The 25,786-nt window shown below is 36.3% G+C and overlaps 3 protein-coding genes across 3 annotated transcripts; all 3 read left to right on the top strand.

Annotated features, from left to right (window-relative positions):
- The first annotated feature begins 592 nt into the window (after positions 1–592).
- On the top strand, positions 593–1,567 carry LOC148658311 (olfactory receptor 51F2-like). Its single transcript, XM_088641936.1, has one exon. It carries the CDS (start codon positions 593–595, stop codon positions 1,565–1,567), a length of 975 nt encoding a protein of 324 aa, XP_088498062.1.
- A 10,958-nt stretch (positions 1,568–12,525) lies between these two features.
- LOC148658310 (olfactory receptor 51F2-like) lies at positions 12,526–13,497 on the top strand. Its single transcript, XM_088640652.1, has one exon. It carries the CDS (start codon positions 12,538–12,540, stop codon positions 13,495–13,497), a length of 960 nt encoding a protein of 319 aa, XP_088496778.1. The 5' UTR covers positions 12,526–12,537.
- A 6,690-nt stretch (positions 13,498–20,187) lies between these two features.
- On the top strand, positions 20,188–21,165 carry LOC148658309 (olfactory receptor 1M1-like). The gene has a single exon (XM_088640561.1). It carries the CDS (start codon positions 20,197–20,199, stop codon positions 21,163–21,165), a length of 969 nt encoding a protein of 322 aa, XP_088496687.1. The 5' UTR covers positions 20,188–20,196.
- The last annotated feature ends 4,621 nt before the right edge of the window (positions 21,166–25,786 follow it).

Genomic DNA, 25,786 nt, shown 5'->3' with positions numbered 1-25,786 from the left:
AAATAATTTAATATCCTGCTTCGAAGGAAATTAAACCTACAGTTACACCCTTAACATAAGATTAATCCACACCTACAATTCCAAATGCCCTTTAATAACCTTAAGATAGTAATGCAACCAATTCTCAATTTTGTTATTAAGATCTCCAATCATCAAGTCTTTCCTTATATGACAAAGTAAAATAAAACGAAAATGATGTATTGTCCATTTTTTTTTAATATTGAGTTTTAAATCCTTTTAATTACAGGACAGAAAAAAAAACAATTGTAAAGAAACTAACATGATATCCTTCAATTCAACAGTTCCTCAAAATGTTTCATTTGATTCACCTCCGTTCCAGTATATCAATGATTTTTCTAATATTCCTCATGTGAAGCATTATTACATTCATGCTTATTGTTTACATGGAGCAAAAATAGCACCAAGGTTTCATCTTTTTTGGCTGCATTCTGTACTACTGGAGTTGAAATTCTTGCATGTTGTAAATTGTAGTATAGAAAGAAAAACTTTTAAAATGCAATACAATAACAACTTTTTAATTTAATTTAATTTAATTTTTTGAATTTCAGGACAACTGGGAAAAAACACCCTCATGAGTTCCTTGAATTCAACACTTCCTCCAAATGTTTCATTAGTTCGACCTCAGTTCTTTTATATCAATGGACTTTCTAATATTCCTTATGTGAAATACTATTACATTTTCTTGTGTTTTGTTTTCACTGTAACACTATTAGGAAACTCTTTCATTATGTTAATTATATATGTGGAGCAAAGCCTTCATACCCCAAAGTATGTGGCTGTTTTTCATTTAGCTGTAGTTGACATGTGTGGCAGCACAGCTCTCATTCCTAAGACGATTGAGACTTTTCTCTTTGATTCCCAATTCATCACGTATGAAGGCTGCTTGGCCAATATGTTTTTTGTACATTTGTTTACATTCATGCAGTCTTTAACTCTTCTTGCACTTGCCTATGACAGATTTGTTGCTATTTGTTTTCCTCTGAAGTATCATATCATCATCACTACTACTGGGATGGGTAAAATATTAGCTGGAATATGGATTCTAGCAGCTGGAGTAGTAATTGTAGGTGTAGGTTTCACTACCAGACTATCATTCTGCAAATCAATTGTGATAGACAGCTATTTCTGTGATCATGGACCTATTTATCGGATGTCCTGCAATGACAATTTTCCTAACTATGTAATGGCCAAGATTGGTACTACAATATTGCTAGCTGCACCTTTGACTCTAATTCTGTCATCTTATGTATGTATAATAGTGGCATTACTGAAAATCGCTTCAGAGGAGGAACGCATAAAAGCAATGAAAACCTGCACCTCCCATTTGATCTTAGTGGCAATGTTTTACCTTCCGATATCTGCCATCTACATTGCAGCAAACATTACCACTATTCACCCAAATACCAGAATAATAAGTACATCCTTATCTTCCACCATTCCACCAATGATGAACCCCATCATTTACACAATCAAAACAGATGAGGTAATAAAAGCAGTGAAAAAGTTTCACGAAAGGAACAAGACAATCAAAAAACAGAATTTGTAGAGTTTTAATATATGACATTAGTGCGGTGTCTTCATTAATGTATAAGACTTATTGTTTTTAATGTTCCTGTCTTGTTTGAGCTACTGTACCTTTTGTTTTGATAATATTACACACTTCTTGATTATGTTCTTACCTCACCAATCTGTAACATTCTCACTGAAGTTGAACTTGAACTTTACTGCCATATGTAACTGGTACATGTAATGGTACAATGGAATAATGTCTCTGGATTGTTAAAAAGTATAAAAAAACAAAGTGCAGACAGTGCATCGAGACAATATACAAACAAACAGTAGACAGTCTCTAAAAAAAGAAATGGAGGATCTGTGTTTAAATTATCGTCATCTAATTATAGAAAACATGAGTGGTAACTATAAACACTGATTCCCAATATACAGACAATCTAGGTAATGCTCCATGTGTCAGTTGGGAGACTGCAGTATGAACCTCAGTGTTCCAGACAGCTGCATATCATGGCAATTTTTATTTTTCTCTAATAATGTGATTCGGAACTGCACAGCTCTTTAAAACTGACATGTGGTGTAGTGAATCCTTAAAGTACTGCAGCTGTGAGCTGGCAGTTGTCAATTGGTACGTACATTAATGCTTTCCTGTATGCATACTAGCGACAAATAATATCATTAGACAAAATGATTACATTATTGACAGGATGTTGTTACTACGTTTCTATCACACCTCAAATGAGATATGTCACAATACTGTATAACATTAATTGGATTAATTACATACAGTAAACAGAATTGTGTATAATTATTAATTGTGTATAAATGGCAATTATAAAACAGATAATTGTATTTTATATTTTACTTACAAAAACATATTATATATAGTAGATTTAAAAACGTAATATTTTAAAGCAATAATTCATGTGAAGAACAAAAAGGTCATATTAAAATAAATGTTTTGAGTAGTGATTTGAAGGATTTTGTGTATGCAGTGTATGCACTGCATTGTTTCTGATAAAAGTCTGCACAATATTTGGTTTAATATATTTAAATTGTTAAGAAATCTATTTTTTATTCTATTGAGGTACAGTAGGTATCCATCCAAACATTTTAATTAAAATTAATAATTTTAATTTTAGCTTGCAAAACAGTAGTGTAATTAATGGCATCTAGACGAAGGCATTCTGCAAGAATGATACTAACACTGTACATGATATACTGTATGGATATCTGTGGATAGTACTTCACATGTAGTTTTGTGTCAGTGTATTCAGCTCATACATGACGGAAGACTACATGCTGTGAAGAATTTTATCCAAACAGGCAAGACTGTAGCACTCCATATTATGACCTGTGTTCTCAATTCCTATTCAATGTCCCACAAATTGTCTGGAAAGAACATTTAAAATATTATTACTTTTTATTAAAAACAAAAACAAGTAAAACATATTAATCTAGCTATATTATTGTTTGTTAGTAGAGAATAATAAAAGCACATGTCTCAATATTTCATCTGTTAAAAAAAACACTCCCTCTTTCTCCTTCACACATCTAGGCAAGTATATCAGTAAATAAATTTTTCCTATTTTTTACACACAGAATAGTCTCACCATTTAGTTTATTCTACATTGTATATTTATATTAATTGGAATATGGAGCCTTTATAAAAAGCGCAGTCTTCTTCCTTTGAATATTCACATTATACAGTAAGTGAAAGTTTTAACGACGATTTTTTTATAGACGAAAACCAATAGATATTAATACTCCAAGTAATCTATCGCCCGCTTCGCCCTTGAAAAACTCGAACCATCTCCTTCTCTCGCCCTGCCCCCTGGTACAATGACCATCTGCGTTTCATGAAGGCAGCCTCTCGCAAACTTGAGCTTAGGTGGCGTCTTTCCGGCCTAAATGTACATTATCAGGCCTGGAGAGATTACTTATCTGATTATAAGGTTACTATAGAGTCTGCTAGATCCACCTACTTCTCTCACATCATTGAAAATCACCAAAACAATCCCAGACATCTTTTCTCCACCATCAACAGACTGCTCAAGCCAAACTGCCCCACCACATTACCTGCCTCATCACAACTTTGCAACACATTCTTAGATTTCTTTAGTTCTAAGATTGACAACATCCAGCATCACATTCTCTCCACTACGGATATAATTTCCACACCTCCTCCCTCCTCATCCAACTTCTCTGGTTCCCGTCTCTCCAGCTTCTCTCTTCTTGACTCAGCATCCCTAAACAAACTAGTTACGCGCATGAAACCCACCACATCTATTTTAGATCCCATTCCCACCACTTTATTCCAGTCCTGTTTCTCTTCTCTCTGTCCCATTGTCCTCAATATAATACATGAATCCTTGAGCACCGGCATTGTACCAACGGTCCTCAAAACTGCTGCTATTACCCCAGTGCCAAAGAAGCCTAACATGGCTCTCGACAATCTTAACAACTTTCGCCCCATCTCCAACTTACCCTTTCTCTCTAAAATTCTAGAACGTGCTGTCACACTTCAGTTACATAACCACCTCATGACAAACAACCTTTTCGAACCCCTCCAATCTGGCTTCCGTCAACTTCACAGCACCGAAACCGCCCTAGTCAAAGTCACCAACGATCTCCTAATAGCTTCTGACTCTGGTTCTCTTTCCATACTCATCCTTCTTGATCTCAGTGCTGCCTTTGACACTGTTGACCATAACATCTTGCTTTCTCGTCTCGAGACTGTGTTTGGAGTCTCTGACACTGCCCTCAAATGGTTTAAGTCTTACCTCACTGATCGCTGTCACTTTGTCTCTCTCAATGGGTACAGGTCTGAAATTGGTCTTGTCAAGTCTGGTGTCCCTCAGGGCTCAATACTGGGCCCCTTGCTCTTCAGCATTTACATGTTCCCACTTGGTCAGCTTTTAAGATCACATGGCTTCAGCTTTCATTTTTACGCTGACGATACTCAAATATACATCCATACCAAACCCGACACTGATGTGGCTGTCTCTATTCTATCTAATTGCATCTCTGACATAAAAATTTGGATGACTCAAAACTTCCTTCATCTTAACTGTGACAAGACTGAAGTCATGCTTATTGGTACCCCCCATCAACTTCGTAAAGCCAGTCCTGTAACCCTGTCTGTAGATGGCTCTGTACTTGAGCTCCAATCAAAATTGAAAAACCTTGGGGTTATATTCGATTCTGGCTTAACATTCGACCCACATGTACAGCATACTGTCAAAACATCTTTTTTTCACCTTAGAAATATCGCAAGACTACGCCCTATGCTATCATTAACTGTGGCTGAAAAGCTGATCAACATATTTGTATTCTCTCGAATTGACTACTGCAATGCTCTGCTCCCTGGGGTATCTAAATCTACTCTGAACAAGCTGCAGTATGTCCAAAATTCAGCAGCCAGAATCCTGACCAGATCTAGTGCAAGTGTTCACATTACTCCTATCCTGGAGTCCTTGCACTGGCTTCCGGTCAAATTCCGCGTAGACTTTAAAATCCTCATGCTCACCTACAAGGCTTTACATGGCTTGGCACCTCAATACCTGTCTGAACTTTTATCGCCCTACTCCCCACCTCGCAACCTCCGCTCTTCAAATTCTGCCCTCCTTACTGTCCCCCAAGCCCGTCTACATTGTATGGGCGACAGGGCCTTCTCCTGCTATGCCCCCAAGCTCTGGAACTCCTTGCCCAAGGATATTAGAGAGTCACCTTCTCTAAACTCCTTCAAATCCAGACTCAAAACCCTCCTTTTCAGAAAAGCCTTTACTTAACTGGTTCCATTCTTCACCCCTCTGCTCTTCTTAATACCATCTTCCACGGTCTCCTCTATTGTTATTGTATTGTACTGTATTGTTGTAATTATAATTGTGTCCTGTCTTGTGAAATTTTCTTATTTATTGTTGTAGTCTTCTTATTTATTGTTATTGTCATCCTGTAAAGCGCTTTGAGAAGCCACCTTTAAAGGTGCTATATAAAATAAAGTTTATTATTATTATTATTATTATCTATTAATAACAGCATTTTAGGAGAAAATAATGTTAAGAATAAGAAATAATTAACAGATTAATATTATAGAAATTAAGATCCCATCATTCGTAGGGTCCATATTTCGAATGAGATGTTAAACCGAGGTCCTGACTCATTAAAGATCCTCAGGCATTTCTCAATACGAGTAGGGAGTTATCCCGATGTCTTGGCCAAACTTCCCCTTACCATTGCCTTTACCATGGCCTCGAAATTGTCTCCATGTATGATTGGTTTGCACTTGCCCTGCAGTGGACTGGCGCCCCATCCAGGGTGTACCCTGCCTTTCGCTCATTGCTTTCCGGGTAGGCGACACTGTATGGTATAAAGCAGTTTGGTGAATGACATGACATGTCATTCTTAGGGTCATGTATAAAAACACTGGCCAGGCTCATTTGACCATTATTTTAGCTATCACGACTTGAAGAAGAAACCTCAGTAAATTTAAAGGAGGAATAATTGTTAGGACATGTTTGGGAGGAGCTTCAGTGATGAAGACTCCATAACTTGCCGATGTTTCACGAGGGATAGTGGCTAGGGTGAAAGCTGATAATAAGCTTTTTCAGTTGAAATAATTGGATTAGTGCCAATTAAACATACTGTACAGTAGATTTAGTTTTTGCTACCATTGCTTGAATGTTAACCTTAGTATATAAAAGACACTCATATTGACTAACGTAATAGTATGTTCTTACTATTTTCGACAATAGTTTCTGGCTGTTTAAGATACTGTGATGAACAGATTGAATGTTTTGTTGTAGTTTATTGCTGATTTATAGCTCATATGTTTGACGTTAGCAATTGTAGCTTCCTTTTATTTTGCCATGTTGTGAACTTTTTATGCTTTTCTTCCCACACTGTTTTGTAGCACCCTCACTGTTTCATCACGCTGCCTGTTATGGCTTCTTTTTTACACATTCATTTTCTGGGCCCTGTGTCTCTCTGCCTCTCTCTCCTTATTGCATTCTGTATATACTTATTCTACAATCCTGCACTTACTGTATTTACTCTATTGGGACTAATACAGTCTGTCTCCCTTTGTGCGTATTTTCTCTACATTCTGCTACTCTCTCTCCAGTGCCCTCAGGAAGTGTTATTCTGCTAGAGTGTAATTATTCATCTTCATCTCTCTGTTGACTTTGTACCTTTCATAGACACCTTGATCTCCTGCTTTACAGATGTTGTATGCACTGTAACATGGACCCTATTTATTTTTTCTAAAAGCTAACACATTAAAATGATATATTGAATAATATATATATATAGCAATGCCGATGTTATTGTGTGATTTAATAGTACATGATTTTGTATTTGGAGATTTTTCTCTGCAAATTGAAATGAAACTTCATAATCTTAGTTTATTCCCTTTTATAAAGGGAGTATCATTATGTTACTTTGCTAATAGGTGGTTTTTATTTAAACACCAGAAATGCAAAAAAGGGGACAGAATATGAAAAAAAGATAGAATTAGACACTTCCAGAGGAAGTAGTAGCTCAGGTGGGTAGCTGCATCAGCATGCGTAGGGTGCAAACAAACAAGTAATAGGTTTATTCAATGCTGAAAAAAGAAGAAAGAAAACAGAATGTTTCAGCTGCGGAGCCTTCTTCAGATGTGAGAAAGACAAGGCAGTAAGCAAAGGTAATGTAGCGTGAGAACAAAGGCTGGGAGATAGGAGGAGTGAGAGGCGAGAACAGGGGACAGAAAGAGAGGCCAATCAAGAGGTGTGAAGTCAGAATAGGTGTAGAGAGGTGTGAAATTAAACTTCCAATGAATGGAGAAAATTGAGAAGAAAAGTAGTCTGTCGTTAAGAGAATGGGGAAGGTGTGATCCTAGCTGCAGGATAATTTTGGTTTCTGTAGTCTTTCTGATGTATGAGTTCGGAAAACTGTCTTTGAGAACACATATGGAGAGATTAGGGTGGTCATTGCCGGCAGAGGTGAAATGAGAAACAATGGGCTTGGAGAGATCTTTAATCTTCACAGCCCTGACATGTTCTCTCAAGTGGTCTCTGAGCCTCCATCCTGTTTCTCCAATGTAGATGGCTGGGCATTTACTGCAAGAGATACAGTAAATAAGGTTGCTGGAGGTACAAGATGCTGTCTGGGTGATCCTGAATTGTCCTGAGCCTTGAATGAGTGTGGTGTTAGATGTGTACTTGCAAGTAATTGTGAACAAGAAGGTTGCGCAGATTAGGTGGTCGGCGATATGAGATGATGGGGCGCTCAGAAAAGAGGGCCCCAATGGAGGGATCATCCTATAGGATGGAAAAGTTGTCGTTAATAGTCCTGGGGATAGAAAGTGTGTTGGGGTGGTAGGGAAGCACCAAAGGAATGCGGTTGTTACGGCGGGAGTTCCTGATTGAGTTGATGGTCCGAGGGGTGTTTTTGGCTCGGGCAAGGGCCCTGTCAATAACATTGCTGGGGTATCCTCTGTTGATGAAAAAGGAGTATATTTTGAGGGCTTGGTTCTGGAAGTCCATGTCGTCGCTGCATAATCGTTGTAGCCGAAGGAACTGTGAAAAAGAGAGAGTGTTCTTAGTGTGTTTGGGGTGAAATGAGCTATACAGGAGATAGCTGTGTGAATCTGTGGGTTTGTAATTAACCGAAGTGGAGAGTCGGGGGTAGTTGATGGAGAAGTTGATGTCTAGAAACGGAAGAGTAGTGGAAGATATGTTAACCGTATATTTGAGGGACGGGTGGAAACGGGTGGACTTCCAGAGGAATTCACAATTATTAAAGCTGAAACTTATACTTTTTACATATTTCCATTGTATGTCTTGCCTTTTCATTCTTTAAATTTCTAATAGAATTTAAGTAAAAAAGGAATTAAAAGCATTAATAGAGGGAGCAGTATTAGACCATTTACTTTTGTGAATGAAGTATTTCGCCAACATAATTAACAGATTAATAATAAGAACATATCCTGTATCCAAATTGGATACAAATATAAAAATATAAAATATCAAAATCTTTAAACTTAACATTTACCTTTAAATATTTAACAATAACATTTTGGAAATCTATCCAGAACAATTTTGGTACAATTCCTTTTTTACTTAAAAAAGAAGGTCTTCTTTAGCTCAGCTGGCAAGATCTGGATTTGAGCCAATGGAGTGAGGCACGAACTACGGTGGAAGCGGCAAGGGCACAAGCCCTAGAACCCAAATCCGTTAAAATAACAAAAGGACAATGAAATGTGGCCATTTAGAAGTCGCAATTCTGAGATATGAAGTCGCGTTTTTTTTTTACTCCCTGGCGTAAATGGGCTTCCATACAAACAAGCAACGAAGAATACATTTTATTTCTAATAATAAGAATAATAATGTTGCTTTATTAGCCCTATACAATTTCTTGCATTAGGAATTCGTCTTTTTGCATACCCCAGCTTGCTCTCCATGAGACACAGACACACAGACAGGGAGAGAAGCTTGGGGTCAGAGCGCAGGGTCAGCCATTGTACAGCGCCCCTGAAGCAGTTGGGGTTAAGGGCTTTGCTCAGGGGCCCAATAGAGTAGGATTCCTCTGCCAGCTGCGTGATTTGATCCGACAACCTTCCAGTCACAGGCACAGATCCTTAGCCACAGAGCCACCGCTCCGCCCAGTATTGCACACAGTGCCATATAATTAAATGAGTCATGTTTACCTCTCTGTGGAGCACAGGTAGATCGACAGTACAGACTGCTGCCTTACACATTCCCAAGTTGATTGTGTTGATACAACATTTTCTTTATAAAACGAACTCGTTTCTCACCAATGGTACTTGTATGCTTTGATGCACAGTCATTTACAATACTTAAACATGTTTTAATATTTTCTTTCTTTTATGAGAACCAAATACGAAATTACAAGAACACGGTGAGCAGTAAATACAACATTATAGAGAACATCACAGAAAGCTCTATAGAATTATATTGTAGTGAGTATTAGTACCTTTGTTATTTGTTAGTGTTATATTTCTATTTATTCAGTGAAATGAATTGCATTTCTTTATAAAAAATAAACTTTACAGTTGAGGAACTTTGAAAGCTCAAATGATTTTGTATGTGTACCCATAAGAAAAAAAATGCTAAAAAATGTTAAAGCACAAGATGTATATATTTTTCAACAAAACCCAAATAAAGTCACAAGTGATGTTTGTTTCTTTTATAACAGTACTTCAGCTTCATCATCTTTTTATATGTGCTACTGGCATTTTTGGTGAGTATTGGATTTTCTTTCTTTAATTTATAAAATATCTTATAACCTGTAATTACATTTTGAAAAAAGTTATATTGAAATAATACTATATTATTGTTTAAATTAATTGAAAGAATATACAGTATTGTTTAGAAAACATATGCTGTATCTCTTAATTGTTATGTACTAATGAAAGTTAGATTTTCTATTTACTGTGCCCATAGAGAAGTCTAAAATTTTGCAGCATATTTTTGGTAAGGCTATAGGAAGTGGCAACAACAACAATAATAAAGCACACAATACAGTTTTATTTATATTTAATATATTGATTATAATGCACACAATGCAATATTGATTATAATGTTAATGAAGTAATGAATTTGAAGGAAAAGGTAGATTGTTGTCTTATACAGTTACAGTATGTAACAATTTATTAGAATGTATTTTGACTTCTGTTATATACAGAATCTATGGTAAAAATACTTTAAAATGATTTGAATTTAATGTTTTTTTAATTATAATAAAATTTAATCCATACTTTGACTTTTTATAGGAAATGAATATTTTATATTCAAAGCTCAATAAATGGCAAAACTTTTAACATGATCTATAAAACATATTTGATTTATATTGTAATACAACAATTACTGACACTGTCATTGTTATGCATGTGAATAACATCTGCAAAATGCACACGACAAATACTTTATTGATTTGATTTTAAAGAGTTGAGTTGATTTTAAAGAAAAGTTATGTTTAAGTTCTATTTCATTAATTAAAATGTCAATATTACAATTTATAAAACTTATAATAAATACATATAGAATTTAGTACACTGCAAAGCAGGAAATCTAACTAAATCTTACATACACTTGTATCCTAATATTATACAGACCTACTGTAACACTCCAAAGATACGATAGCTTCTCAGCCCATTATAGCTTAATCAATAACTTAATCATTATTATGTAGGGGGTAATAGATTAGTGTTAGTGTAGATCAGTGGTTCTCAAACTGTGGTACACGTACCAGGAGTGGTACACGGAGTGCCGCCAGGTGGTACACCATATGACCCTGGAACTTTGTTGTGTGCACTGAAAAATCGGGATGGGTTTTCATATTTTCTATTTTAATACGTGTCGACTATGCAGCCTGCGTACTATGATACAGCTTGCGCTAATACTTGAGTGGACACAAGAGCTACAATGTAATTCTGTACCATTCTATAGGAATGTGTGCTACAAATGTAAGTGACCAATTGTATTTAAAAAAACTTATCTCCAGCAAATAGAGAGGTAGGTGAATGTGCGTGATTTTGGAACAAAGCCAATGTTGTAAACACAGGAATGCATAAAAATGCATTCTAGGAACGCTGGTAATCTTGTGACCACAGGAAAGCATTATAGATAACAGAAAAATATTTAAGAACTGTTCTAAGTTAATTTGAGAAAAATACACAGAGCGTCTCTGTGTTTCGCTCCCATGCACATGAAATTAAAACTTCTTTTAACTTCTGAGACAGACTCCTGAAACGGAAACGGGGGAAAATGCAAGCTTGCGGATTGCTATAGCAGGTAAGCCCCACACTATTTTTGAAGAACCGTATTAACCGTTGGCAAAAAAGCTGACACGTATTATATGTGGAGAAAAAGCTGCTAAACAGCTTGACCTGCTGCCCCCTCTGAAAGACACTCATAGAATTATTGAAATGGTGGATGATATCAAAAGTACGCTGATAGAGCGCGTTAAGATGAGCAGATGTTTTTCACTGCAATTAGATGAGTCTGTAGTCAATTTGGCGAATTTGCTCGTTTATGTTAAATACGAGTTTGAGGGTACGTCCCATGAGGACTTTTTTTGTCTGTAAGCCGATACCAACGGGAACTACAGGAGAGCACATATTTCAGCTTATGAATGAATTTATCAAAAATAATGTCATCGGCTGGATAAAATGTATCGGAGTTCGTACAGACGGTGCTAGAGCAATGACAAGCCGACACAGTTGTGTAGTTGCACGAATTAGAGAGGGTGCTCCAGAAATTAATGGATGCATTGCAGCATCCACTGTGAATGCCTGACGATTTAAAATCTGTTAGACTCGGTTGTGAATTGTATCAAGGCTCGAAAAATGAATTTACATCTGCTTTGCTCGACTAAACAGGGTCATCCCTCTCACTGAAATGGTGCTTTTTTATTGTTTATTTTTATTTGTTGTTATACCTGTTTTTTTTCTGTAAAGCACTTTGAGAAGCCACCTTTAAAGGCGCTTTATCAAATACAGTTTTTTATTATAATATTTATTATATGTGTATGTGAGTGTGTGCGCGCAACGTGTGCTCATGTTGGTCATTGAGAATTTCTGGGGTTCCTATGAGAAGATGACTTGTAGGTGGTACTTGGATGCTTTGGTTTGATCAGGGGTGGTACTTGGTCCAAAAAGTTTGAGAACCACTGGTGTAGATTATACTTAAATGACTGGATCCTTGGATTAACTAACTACCAACATCACTGGATGGGCCGAATGATGTCCTCAAATTTGGAACTATATGTTCTTACATTTTTAGTTAGAAATGTCTTTCCTTACATAAGAAATTAAATTACATTTTGAGGTTTGTTCTGTAATTCTGTGGTTGAAATTCCTTCTCACCTGAGAAAAAGTTGGACAGTCATGCTATAGGCACATTTTCTCTGATTTATTTTAAGAATTAATATGGTAATGCCTTTTGTTATTACAGACAAAGAAGGACAGAGAGAAGAAAGAAGTGTACCATTAGCACCTTTGATTCAATGATGTTTGAAAATGCCACACTTGTTCGGCCTCGGTTTTTTTATATTAATGGGTTTTCTGGAATTCCCCACACAAAGTACTACTATGTTTTCTTGTGTTTTGTTTATGCTGTAACAGTATTAGCAAATTCCTTCATTTTGTTCATCATATACATAGAGAAAAGTCTTCACACACCAAAGTATATGGCTGTTTTTAATTTGGCTGTAGTTGATATGTGTGGCAGCACAGCACTTATTCCTAAAATGATAGAAACCTTTGTCTTTGATTCTCAGTTCATCACATATGAAGCTTGTATAGCCAATATGTTTTTTGTACAGTTCTTTATTTTCCTAGAGTCACTTTCTCTAGCTGTATTGGCCTATGACAGATTTGTTGCTATTTGCTTTCCCCTGAAATATGACATTGTCAACACTAATTCCCAAATGGCTTTGATTCTCGCTGGTGTATGGTTTTTCACATTAGGTCTAATGATTATATTAGTGGGTTTAATCACCACACTTTCATTCTGTAAAACCATTGTGATTGACAGCTATTATTGTGATCATGGACCTATGTATCGTATGGCCTGTAATAATAATTTCCCAAGTTACATTATGGCAAAAATTGTTATCACAGTTTTTATTTTTGCACCACTTGTTCTAATTCTGTTATCTTATGTTTGCATTATATTTGCTTTGCTGAAAATTGCATCAGGTGAGCAACGCCTGAAAGCCATGAAAACCTGCACCTCTCACCTACTCTTAGTAACAGTTTTCTATATTCCAATATCAGCCACATATATTGCTGCAATCATGTCCACTCTTCACCCAAATACCAGAATAATAAGTACATCCCTGTCTTCCACCATTCCACCAATGCTGAATCCCATCATTTACACAATCAAAACAGAGGAGATTATGACAGCAATTAAAAAACTTTATAAAAGAAACAAGACCATTACTGCTACCAATTATAATTGATTTTATTGAACTAACAGGAGAATAATAAGTAATGTTTCAATATGTTGTATACTGTATCTTGTCCAATTTAGTAATGACAACACAGATTAGATGGAACACAAAGACTGCAATTTCTGTGAACTAACCTGTTCCTTTATTATTAAGTAAATAATTAATTATTCTTTAATGATTAATTATCAATTATTATAGGTGAAGCAGAGTTTAATAAGTAGATAGTTATAAAAAATCGCATGCACTGTATTGTAGAAACCTTTGTAGTCCATTTGTGTAAAACATTATTTGATGCTTAGGAGATTAAATATGTTGCATCATTAAAGTTGTACAATGGTTATATTAGTCTTCTTCATCCTAGCGTTAATCCTGCATCGGCAGGGTCCGCTTGTCGGCACGCCCGTCTCCATTTGGCGCGGTCATAGGTGTCTTCCGGGGTGACGTTCACTTTCCACGTCTTCTGTGATCCGATCCATCCACCGCTTCTTGGGCTGCCCTCGCAGCCGTCGACCCTGCGGGCTCAGTCGCATCTCTGTCCGTGCCACCGTGTGCTCACCACTTACAATGGTTATATTAGTGTAAAATTAATATACATATTATCTGTTTGCATCATGCAATGTCTATATGGCTTTTTCAAACTACGCTCTATGTGAGATTAGATGCTAATTGAAAGTCTGCTTAAATTTTTTCTGAGGAGGTGTATCACATTGTAATATCTCACCACACATACTGTATTCTATATTTGGTATATCTTATGCTGATTTCTTACTGTGTAATATATTGCACATCACTTTTAATTGTACTATTAATTATAATGGTATACAATATACAGTGCCATGCACAAGCATACAACCCTTTCAAATTATGTTCCATTTTGTTGACTTACAATGTAATGCATACATTTTAAGTGAACTATTTAAATCAAAACTTGAATGCTAAAACTGAACACATTCATGAGGGAAAGGAGTTAAATATGGTCTTTGCAAAACTTGTTAATTGCATAAGTACTTACCCCTTTACTAATTAGGTGCACAGAATTACTTAGACAATTCTTGACTGGTCCCTATCTTTTTATAATAGTGACACAATATTATCACTAATATCAATATTAAATCAGTAATAGTGATTTGTCTTCTTACCTTCATCGGGTATCCTTCATATCTGCCTAAAGACTGAGCAATTTGAACTATCCTTCCCTTTTCATATTTCCCTCTTTAGCACAGCGCTACTCCCAGCCATTCATGTTTGCTCAGCTTCCCCCAATTGGGCTACAGCTCAGTCTGTGCCAAATCTGGGACCCTCCTTCTACATGTTCACTCCTCTGTGCATCAATGGGCCTCCTTCCCAGACATACAGTATAGCCATAGGATGCATTAAAAAAATACCTTTCAATTTCAGTATATAATGAAACTACCCAGATGTTTCACCTGGTCTTCTATCTTAAACCTATTCTTTACACAGCAGCTTGGGTTCCCTGCTGCCCATACCATTTTATGCAATCACACTTTTCCAAAACTGAGGACCTCTAACACGAGTTCTTCTCTTTAAGACTTTACATTCCAGTATCTTCTTTATGCTGCATCACCTTCTGAACCATCACATCCTGAGCTTTCTACTCATTCATTGCTTCAAATCTTTTTTTTTGCCAAAAAACCTTCTGGCAATTACTTTAAACTCAGTTAACCATTTCTCTTAAAATTGACTTTTAGTGATTTGCCAATGATCCTTACACCAACCCAAAAGTTGCTATGTTGAAGAAAAAGTGATTTGTTTACTAAAGCACACAGTGGACCATAGCATCCTGCAGATATGGCTGATTTAAGGGAAGAGTAATGAAACAAAGCCGGAAAAGTACCCTTTGGTGTAGCCATTGATGGTCTGTGCAGACACTGGGGATAGTAGTTATGGTAGCTCAATGTTTGCAACTATTTGTAAGTCAATCGCTATGCAATTGATTGATGCTGTATGTATTTCTGGACAAGTGTAGTACGACTACATTTTCTATTAAGGTCTGATATCCTAGTGTTATGTCCCTGTGTGTGTCTGTATGTTTTACTTAAATTAATATTTGAAAAGGATAATACATTTTCTATTAAAGTCTAGTATTGTAGTGTTATGTCCCTGTGTGTGTCTGTATGTTTTGTTTTTTCTTCCACTTCCTGTATTCAGGTACCCCCCCAGTTGGTCCATCATTACACCATTGCTGCAGCTGTGACATCATTATCATCTCTACACCCGGCCAATCAGAACCGAAGATCTACAGTTTAAATAACAGAAAAGGTTAGACTCCATTTGCTTTTCCATTCAACTTCGTTCAGCTTTCAGCTCAACTTCGGTCAGCTTTCGGCTCATCTTCATTTAGCTTTTCGGGTCGTGTTCGCATTTGCTCACTAGTGTTCGTGTTAGTTCGTTTTAGCTTCCGCTTCATTCGTTTGTTTGTTTTGATTACCTGTGTTTTGTTATTATCTTGACCACACTTGTTACTTTCCTTTTTACCCTACTTGTGCTTATTTTGTTACCCTATTCCTTTCTCGTGTATTTTCTTCAGTATTACCCATTTTCCCATAATCATGCAATTGGTTCACTCGTGTCATGTTATTGATAACTGTGAACTTAGTGTACACCAGGAGAAAAGGTAAAGGTAAGGTCGTCGGGTTGCATTGTGCACATATAGGTTTGTTTTCTGTCTAGACACACTAGGTTAGGGGCGTGTGCCACTCATGTATTTTGGTTCTGGTTAGTTCACTGTGAGGAAGTTAGGGCGCATGAAGACGCCCTATTTGATTTTATTTTTATTTGGGTTAGTTAGGTTAGTCCTCACTGTATTAGCTAGATCTGTTTGGTTTTGTTTTTTTCTTTCCTCTGGCACCACTCAGGGTTTTATTCTTTATGTTCTTTATGTCCTGTAATACATACCAGTCCCTTACTGTATTCACCTTTTTACTTTGTAATAGATAAAGTACAGAAATACTGGGTATATATTTTGTAATTCTCATGCCATTAGGCCTGTGGATTTTAGAATTTCTTTGAGATTTCTAAAGCACCTTTTTTCCTTTGGAGAAGTCATTAAACTTGTTAGCAGCTATGTACGGTAATCTGTAGGCCTGACGCTAGGTCTGTTACAATGATTAAACTACAGAATATTTGCCAGCATTTCTCCTTATAGTTTTCTCCTTCAAAAAGCTGTATAGTAAAGCCATGTTTTTGATTTTATTCTCCAGGTGACTTTGAATTTTGGGTTTGACATTCAACACACTTTCACTAATTTTCTTGCAAATACTTTCAAAGCATCCCGTCAGTAAATCAGCCTTATCTCTGTGGAATACTGTTAACATCACTGCAGGGGCAGTTCTAGGGTGCATCCCCATGTTAATTGAACTGCACAACAACATGCTTTTATAAGTCAGACAATTTGTACCATTGTCAGAAATTTGATTTCTGATGAATCAGTTAAGGAGTTAAATACAACATGATTTCAAACTTTTTCCCATAGACACAAACAGTACTGTATAGGAAAATAAAAAAACAAATTGGGTGAGTATTACATTTATACTTTTTTATGCATATATAGATATGTTTATATTTTCCTGTATTTTAACTGAATTAAAAATATTTAATATTTTTCTCAAGGTTTAAAAACAAAATCAAATAGATCACAAATAAATCATCATCAAACACTCATTTCACAGTGCAAGGAATAGTGCAAGGAATAGCAGTCTTACGTAAAACAAATATTTTAACCTTGTACCGCTGTACCTCTGTTAGTCTTTGATTTGCACACAATGGACTACAAATTTTACCATTTTGCTATCCAAACTTCATTGGAATAATGCCTATAAAGACCGTGAGAGACTACACATGCTAATTCTATGCGTAATGTGTTGTTAAATTAATTTAATATACTGCACATCAGGAAGTCAGTCCTTAACTTTATCTTGCTGCTCTACAACACAGATAACTTAAATTATGGTATACAGACCTGGAACAAAATCTGTTGTGGTATACCAGTCCTTCAGCAAAATATCTGTTATATACTGTACAGTATGTATTTAGTGTTTCAGGTGGGTAGCTGCGTCAGCATGCGTAGGCTGCAAAGGAACAAGTAATAGGTTTATTCCATGCTGAAAAAAAGAAGAAAGAGAACACAACGTTTCGGCCGTGGAGCCGTGGAGCCTTCTTCAGGTGTATTTAGTGTATCTAGGTACAATGGCTTTTGTTTTATTTAATGACAGCTGAGGCAGTTTATCCTTTGGATGTGCTCTGTTATGGTACTGTATAGCTTGCATTTCATTTGATTTAGCTTGCCATTGAGTTAGAATTTCATGAGAGGCATTCAGTGGTGACAATCTAAGACATTCTATAAAGTGTCCCTGAAGTGCAGCACATACTAGAAAAAGTGAAAGCACACTAAAAAGGAGTGCACACTAGAAAAACTGAAAGCACAGTGGAAAATGGAGAGCATTCTAGAAAAATGGAACACACACTATACAAAGGTAAATAATTAAAGTCAATAATTAAAAGAGAGTGACAGCTGGCGAAATGTGTCAAATATTTTTCATGTTACTTTGAGGGTTTTTATTTAGCTAACTTTTAAAATTTTCTCCTTTTCATTTCCTATGCAAATCTGACACTATCGTGTTGAATGTAAGGACTGTTTGAATGTTTAAGTGTTTATAAATTTGGGATTGAAATTCCAAACATTCTTCTGTTAGCAACTGTAGCTAGATAGTATAAACGATCTTCACTGCTAGCTACTGGTTGACAGGACTACCCTTGCTTCATGTAGGCGTATTTAATGAAAATTTCAGTGTTGAACTGGTTAAATTCACTCAGTGGGTCTGATTCAAAAGCCTGTTTAACTCAGCTATACGTCTTAAATGGATGATGTTTATAGCTAGCTAGAGCAGTCATTGAAATATAATTTCACAGTTCTGGTATCATGTTATATTGCATTGGTGTTATCACACACATGAAAGTGAACTGAATGCACACTGTAGCTCTATATACTGTATATAGCCATCCTTTGCATAACCAAATAAAAGTACTATTCGTAATAATAATAATAATAATAATAATAATAATAATAATAATAATAATAATAATAATAATAATAGTATTATTATTATTGGATGACAATAACAATAAATAAGAAGACTACAACAATAAATAAGAAGAATACACAAGATAAGACACAATTACATTTACAACAATACAACAATAACAATAGAGGAGACCGTGGAAGGTGGTACTAAGAAGAGCAGAGGGGTGAAGAATGGAACCAGTTAAGTAAAGGCTTTTCTGAAGAAGAAGGTTTTGAGTCTGGATTTGAAGGAGTTTAGAGAAGGTGACTCTCTGATATCCTTGGGCAAAGAGTTCCAGAGCTTGGGGGCATAGCAGGAGAAGGTCCTGTCGCCCATACAATGTAGACGGGCTTTGGGGACAGTAAGGAGGGCAGAATTTGAAGAAAGGAGGTTGCGAGGTGGGGAGTAGGGTGATAATAGTTCAGACAGGTATTGAGGTGCCAAGCCATGTAGAGCCTTATAGATGAGCATGAGGATTTTAAAGTCTACGCGGAATTTGACCGGAAGCCAGTGCAAGAACTCCAGGATAGGAGTAATGTGAACACTTGCACTAGACCTGGTCAGGATTCTGGCTGCTGAATTTTGGACATACTCCAGTTTGTTCAGAGTAGATTGAGATACCCCAGCGAGCAGAGCATTGCAGTAGTCAATTGGAGAGAATACAAATATGTTGATCAGCTTTTCAGCCACAGCTAATGATAGCATAGGGCGTAGTCTTGCAATATTTCTAAACTGAAAAAAAGATGTTTTGACAGTATGCTGTACATGTGGGTCGAATGTTAAGCCAGAATCGAATATAACCCCAAGGTTTTTCAATTTTGATTGAAGTTCAAGTACAGGGCCATCTACAGATAGGGTTACAGGACTGGCTTTACGAAGTTGATGGGGGGTACCAATAAGCATGACTTCAGTCTTGTCACAGTTAAGATGAAGGAAGTTTTGAGTCATCCAAATTTTTATGTCAGAGATGTAATTAGATAGAATAGAGACAGCCACATCAGTGTCGGGTTTGGTATGGATGTATATTTGAGTATTGTCAGCGTAAAAATGAAAGCTGAGGCCTTGTGATCTTAAAAGCTGACCAAGTGGGAACATGTAAATGCTGAAGAGCAAGGGGCTCAGTATTGAGCCCTGGGGGAAACCAGACTTGACAAGACCAATTTCAGACCTGTACCCATTGAGAGAGACAAAGTGACAGCGATCAGTGAGGTAAGATTTAAACCATTTAAGTGCAGTGTCAGAAACTCCAAACACGATAGGTCTCATGTATTTTCCAGGTTGTGGAGGATGTTTGGAAAGTTTGTTTTGTTTCTGCAGTTCCTGTGGCGAATCACGTAGTTTCTCCAGAAGTTACTTAGACATCATCCGCTTAGACAAAGATGAGGGAAGAATGATCATGGAATTCAGTAATTGGTGTTCTTTTTCTAGTGTGCGCTTTCTTTTCTAGAATGCATTTGCTTTTTAAAGTGTCAATTCCCTTTTACTAGTGTGAACTGCACTTTGGGGTCACCATAATTCTTGGCCTAGATGAATAAATAAAAAACAATACTTATATGAATATTTGAAAAGGATAATGAGATTTGTATTTTCAGGTCAGAAAAAAGTCTCATCAAGAAAGACGTTTGTCATGAGCTCCCTGAATTCAACTGTTTCAACAAATTCCACGTTTGTTCGACCTCAGTTCTTTTACATCAATGGCTTTTCTAACAATCCACATGTTAAGTTCTACTTCATTTTCTTGTGTTTTGTTTATACAGTAACTGTAATAGCAAACTCTTTCATCATGTTCATTATATTTATAGACCAAAACCTTCACACCCCTAAATATTTGGCAGTGTTTAATTTAGCTGTAGTTGATATGGGTGGCAGCACAGCTCTTATTCCTAAAATGATTGAGACCTTCTTATTTAATTCTCAGTTCATAACATATGAAGCCTGCTTGGCCAGTATGTTTTTTGTACATTTTTTTAATTTCATGCAGTCACTAACTCTTGTTGCACTTGCCTATGATAGATTTGTTGCTATATGCTTTCCATTAAATTACCACAGTATTATCACTAATGGAAAGATGGTTTTGGTTCTGGTTATAATATGGATTATGACAGCTGGCCTTGTGCTAACAGCTGTAGGTTTAGTTACAAGACTGTCATTCTGTAAATCTATTGTCATAAACAGCTATTTTTGTGATCATGGGCCTGTGTATCAATTAGCTTGTAACAGCAATTCTCCAAATCATATTTTTGCACAAATTTGTATTTCAATTGTCCTCTTTATACCATTAATTCTGATTGCACTATCCTATATGTGTATTGTGTTTGCGTTGTTGAAAATTGCATCAGGAGAAGAGCGTTTAAGAGCAACGAAAACCTGCACCTCCCATCTAATCTTAGTGGCAGTGTTTTATCTTCCTATATGTGGAACATACCTTGCTGTGATACTATCTGCCATTCATCCAGATGCCAGAATATTAAATACATCCTTGTCTTCTACCATTCCACCAATGCTGAACCCCATCATTTACACATTAAAAACCGAGGAGATTTTGGAAGCATTTAAAAGGCTTTACAATAGAAACAAGTTATCAGCAGCTTTTTGAGAAGCACTACAATTAAAATTTAATCTAATTATTTTTTAGTACTGATATTAATATTTCATGTAATTTGTGATTTTAAATAAACACAGTACACCTCTTTGAATCATTAATAAAATGAATGTTTCTGTGTTTGTTTCTAAGCATATGTATCATATATAGACATAGTCACATGAAATTGTATTACAATAGGTCAAAATATACAAATAAATGTAAGTTATTCATGTTAAATATTGAACAGTAGTTTATTATTATAAATAGATGTGATGTACAGTATAAATTATCTAGAATGAAGCATGCCATTCTGAAAACACAGCTATTTTAAATGATTATATTTATTGTGCTTTGTTTTGACTTATAACAGATTTACTTTTTGCCATTTTACATTATGTACATACCTTAAATCTGTGGGGAACCTTTTTTCCTAAAATTGTATCAAAGAATTGTCTTTCTGAACAAAAGCAGATTAAAACAAAATAAAGAAGACTACAGTGCTGGACAGTTTTTCTCATTGTTTGTCTACTAATTTAAAAAGACTTTCTGGACAGCTTTTGGAAATATACTGTATGTCAGAAATATGTCTTAATTAGCACAAGAAGCTGTATCCCTGCAACACATACTGTAGTGCACTTCAGTGCAAACCATCTCTGTTTTTTTTCATAAAATACTCTGCATTCTTGTGACATACATGATCCAAAGAGCTGAAAGAGTTTTGTCTTTAGCCTCCAAAAAACTAGTTGTTAATCTTTTCCATCCTCATGCTTTTAAATTTCCAAATATATTTGTTGAGTACGTTAGTACAAATGCAGCCATTAAAAATGCTAGGAACAACCCCGTACTGTGCAAAATTATCTTCAGTTCACTGTGTTGTACCGCAATATGTGACTGACTTGCCAAAATGTCCGACACTTGTGGTGCATTGGTTCTTAGTGAAACAATTTAATCATTTAATCTCTTTGCTGTGCATATTTTAATCATTTTAACATTGAATATTAATATGGAATTTTACAACTAAAGTTACATTTTAGTAGCTGAGCATAAAAAGAAGACTATCATAACGTGTCTGAAGGTTATTCATTTGGGAACATAAACATATTATGTAAACTGTATATGGCTGGTATTGGTAATTTAAATAAAAAATACACACCAGTATTCCACTTTCTTTCTAAACATTTTAAGCATCAGAGTCTTTCATTCGGTTACATACTGTGGTTATTTTGGAAAAGTTTTTACGTGCTCCTTCTGACTATAAGTTTATGTACTTCACAAAAAGTTATAATGTTTTAACCTTTGCTATGGATATTTGCACTAGCAGTAAAAAAACGCATACTTTCTTGAATTTGATTCTAGAGCACCCTACATTACAAACTCCAAGTGTTTCATTTTGTCTTTTGCTACAATAACGACAGAAAGGTAGTTAAAAGGAACATGTCAAAATGCTTCTAAAGTAACCACAAGTTTACTTGATAATAATAGAGAAATCATAACAATGACCCAATGTTGTTTCATGCTAATCATGCCGAAACCGAAAGAAAGACACTTGATTCGAAATGAAAATACTTTATTTTTTCATTGACAAAAAGTAACACCACACTCTCTTGTTTAAACGTATTTTTTTGTTGCTGCACAGACTGTTAAACCAGAGGAAAAGAACGCCTTTTTCTTCAAAGCATTTAGTTGATCCGATAATGTATTCATTTCCAATCATACAAAGTAAGTTTTGAGAATCTCCGATTCACCATGCCTAAAATGGTTTCCTGGAGATTGCAAGGCAAGGCCCTTTAGCCTCTGGACCCATCAAAATTTACGGATGTGGTCCACCCCCAGTCAAATTCAAAACTCATAAAATTACGAAACAGAAGTGCAGTGCAGCGGTCAGGTCTGGCTTTTCCATCTATGCCGATACACTACACGTACAATCCCTCCTCCTCCTCTTGACTGATGGCCAAAAGTTGGAAATCTGGGAGAACTGTACGTTGCATTGGCATCTGTGAAGAGCTGTGTAGATGGTGCTTCCTGTGGGGAGACAGCGGGGACAGCACCAGCCAATTCCTGGGCGGAGGTGAGCAGAGAGGCCGGGATGGAATGTCCTGAGGTGGTGTTTGCTCTGCTGGAGGCGGAGGGCTGTGTGGAGATACGTATTCCTCCAGGCACAGCAACCTGCACGGTGGGGAGAGGCACTTATCAGGAGATGAAGGTCTGTTTGGAAACAGCTGAACTAGCGTTTGACTGCCAAAATACATTCTGTCTCTGGGTTCTGCATCTTTAGGAGTGTCTCCAACCTCCCAATCCTCACCAGCAATGAGTCGTACTGCTCTCGCTGCTGCTGAAAAGTCTTCACACAGATGCTGCTTTTAGAGATTGGCACCCTGGCCAGTGGCCGAGACCAGAGACCCACAGCATGTGGCAAAATATCAGAATACATGTAAGAAATAACATCAAAATAAACTTTCCATCTTACTGCTTTTTTTTTACTGTCCTGGTAGTCTTCAAAGATCGTTTCACATGTACAGATGCAGCCATTCAAAATGCGCGGGCAATACCGCATTATTTTCCGGTACGCTGTACGCAGTCTACCACGAGTTACCGGTAAATACCGCGAGTTACCGGTAAATACCGCTAGCAAAATAATAGTGTCCGGAATTTCCGCAAGGTGGAGCTAATAAAGCTCAACCTCTCATGTTTGAGCTGTCGCCATCAAAGTCTTTAACGAAGACATTACTAATAGTATTAATAATGAATGACCTTGGACAAGCTGTAAGTGTAAACTCAAAGTATTGCCCTGGTCCACATTCTTTTTTTCATTGACCGTCTTTGTAAAAGTAACACCACAGCATTTCGCAATCACGCATTTGTTTCCAATCATACAAAGTACAGTAATTTTTGAGAATCGATTCACCATGCCTTTCACATGCTCATAAAAGAGATTGATTTAGGAACATAAACATATTACCGTATGCAAACTGTACTGTATACAGTATGTATATGTATATTTAATGCCTTAACTGTGCCCGTTGTAGTATGGAATATTCATCTGGAATTTTACCACTGAAGGGAAATCTTAGTAGCTGAGCATAAAAAGAATAGGAGCATACTGCAACGCATGTGAAGGCCATAAACTATATTAATTTTAGAACATAAACATACAGTATATGGCTGGTCTTGGTACTTTAAAGAAAACATACACAAAACATGGTTTCATTATGACCAGAATCGGTCTTGAGATATTTTTAACTTGATTTACAGTATTTGAGAGGTATGTCTTAACACAGATACTACGTAAATACTGCTCACGTATATGTTTCTAGGTTTATATTATGCATTTCATCCGGTCAAATTACTTTTGAGCAACTGATAAGAAGCGCGAAATGGTATGCCCAGGGCGTTTTCGTTTTCGTTTTGTATTAATGCAGTGCAGTGGATTGATTAGAGATATCAAGTACATACAAGTCATTTTTTAAATGTTGTAGTTCGTCTTGTAAAAATGTTACGAGTACATCATCTGTCAACAATTACACAGGTTCTGTTTCCATATTGCGGATTTTGGTAACGTAATATTATTTTCTAATTTCATGTTGTGAATATATGATTTGGGCAAACAGAGACGCAAAGAAGTACATTATGGGTTGTTGTTTTTTTTTTGCAGTTTTATCTAGAACAAGCGATGCTTAAACCTTTGTCTGATTCTTGTGAAACTATCCACACGACAGTTACCTAGGAGTTGACTTCAGTGATGTCACTGATGGGATGTTTCTAAAAATCCATCCACTGTAAAACATCTTCTCCAGTTGTCCCGCATATGTATTCGCTAATGAAGCTGTGTGTTCTGAGCCTGGTTCTCTACATTTCTGTATGAACCAGCTTAGAGGGCTAAAGACAGCTTGTGTTTAAATTGAGTGTAAGGTAATTTATGCTTCTAAAGTCATGGTCAGCATTTATTTTTGTACTGTGCTGTAAACTTGTTCTGTGCCTAATTACATTATTTTATAGCTTTATCAAATCTGTCGATAATGTTTCTGTAATGCTTTTTCAGCACTCAGCATGTGACCGCGCCGGTGGCGCTGTGGGTTAGGTTCCTGACTCCCATGTCACACGGTCTGTGATTGAATCCCATGGAACTATGACTTTATTTTTTAACAAACATTTCTTTGAAAAAATGAAATGTTTCCCTTGGTCAGAGATTAAATAAAACCTCACTCGCACCAAACAAATTTATATTTCTAAATATCACAACATGATCGAATTTAAGTCTTTTTAATAACAATGAATAGTCACCTATGCGTTACAAAATAAACATTTATATTGATTTGAATCGTAAACGCGTGTTTAAATATATGTGTTTAAAGGCGATATACTGTATAAAAGCGCTGATTCTTATGGAATGTGTTCCTCCGGGGATTCAAATTTTTTTTTTTTTAATCGCGTATCTAAGGAAAATTGCAGTATAACTTTGTTCATGCACAAACAGTGGCATGTTACATTATAATTTGGGTGTCTCCTCTTGCCAGAAAGCTCTAAATTGCATTTTGAGTGCGGTTTTTGACTTTTTCTAAATTGCAACCCATAAATAAAGCTGATACAGTTTAGACTTACTGTATTCTAAACTGTATTACAGCAGCACATTGGA

The sequence above is a fragment of the Lepisosteus platostomus genome, chromosome 7 (genome assembly GCF_059453375.1).
Source record: "Lepisosteus platostomus isolate fLepPlt1 chromosome 7, fLepPlt1.hap1, whole genome shotgun sequence".
In the NCBI taxonomy this organism is placed as follows: domain Eukaryota; kingdom Metazoa; phylum Chordata; class Actinopteri; order Semionotiformes; family Lepisosteidae; genus Lepisosteus; species Lepisosteus platostomus.
Note: the sequence above shows the minus strand (reverse complement) of the source record. Positions and strands in the feature narration are given on the sequence as shown.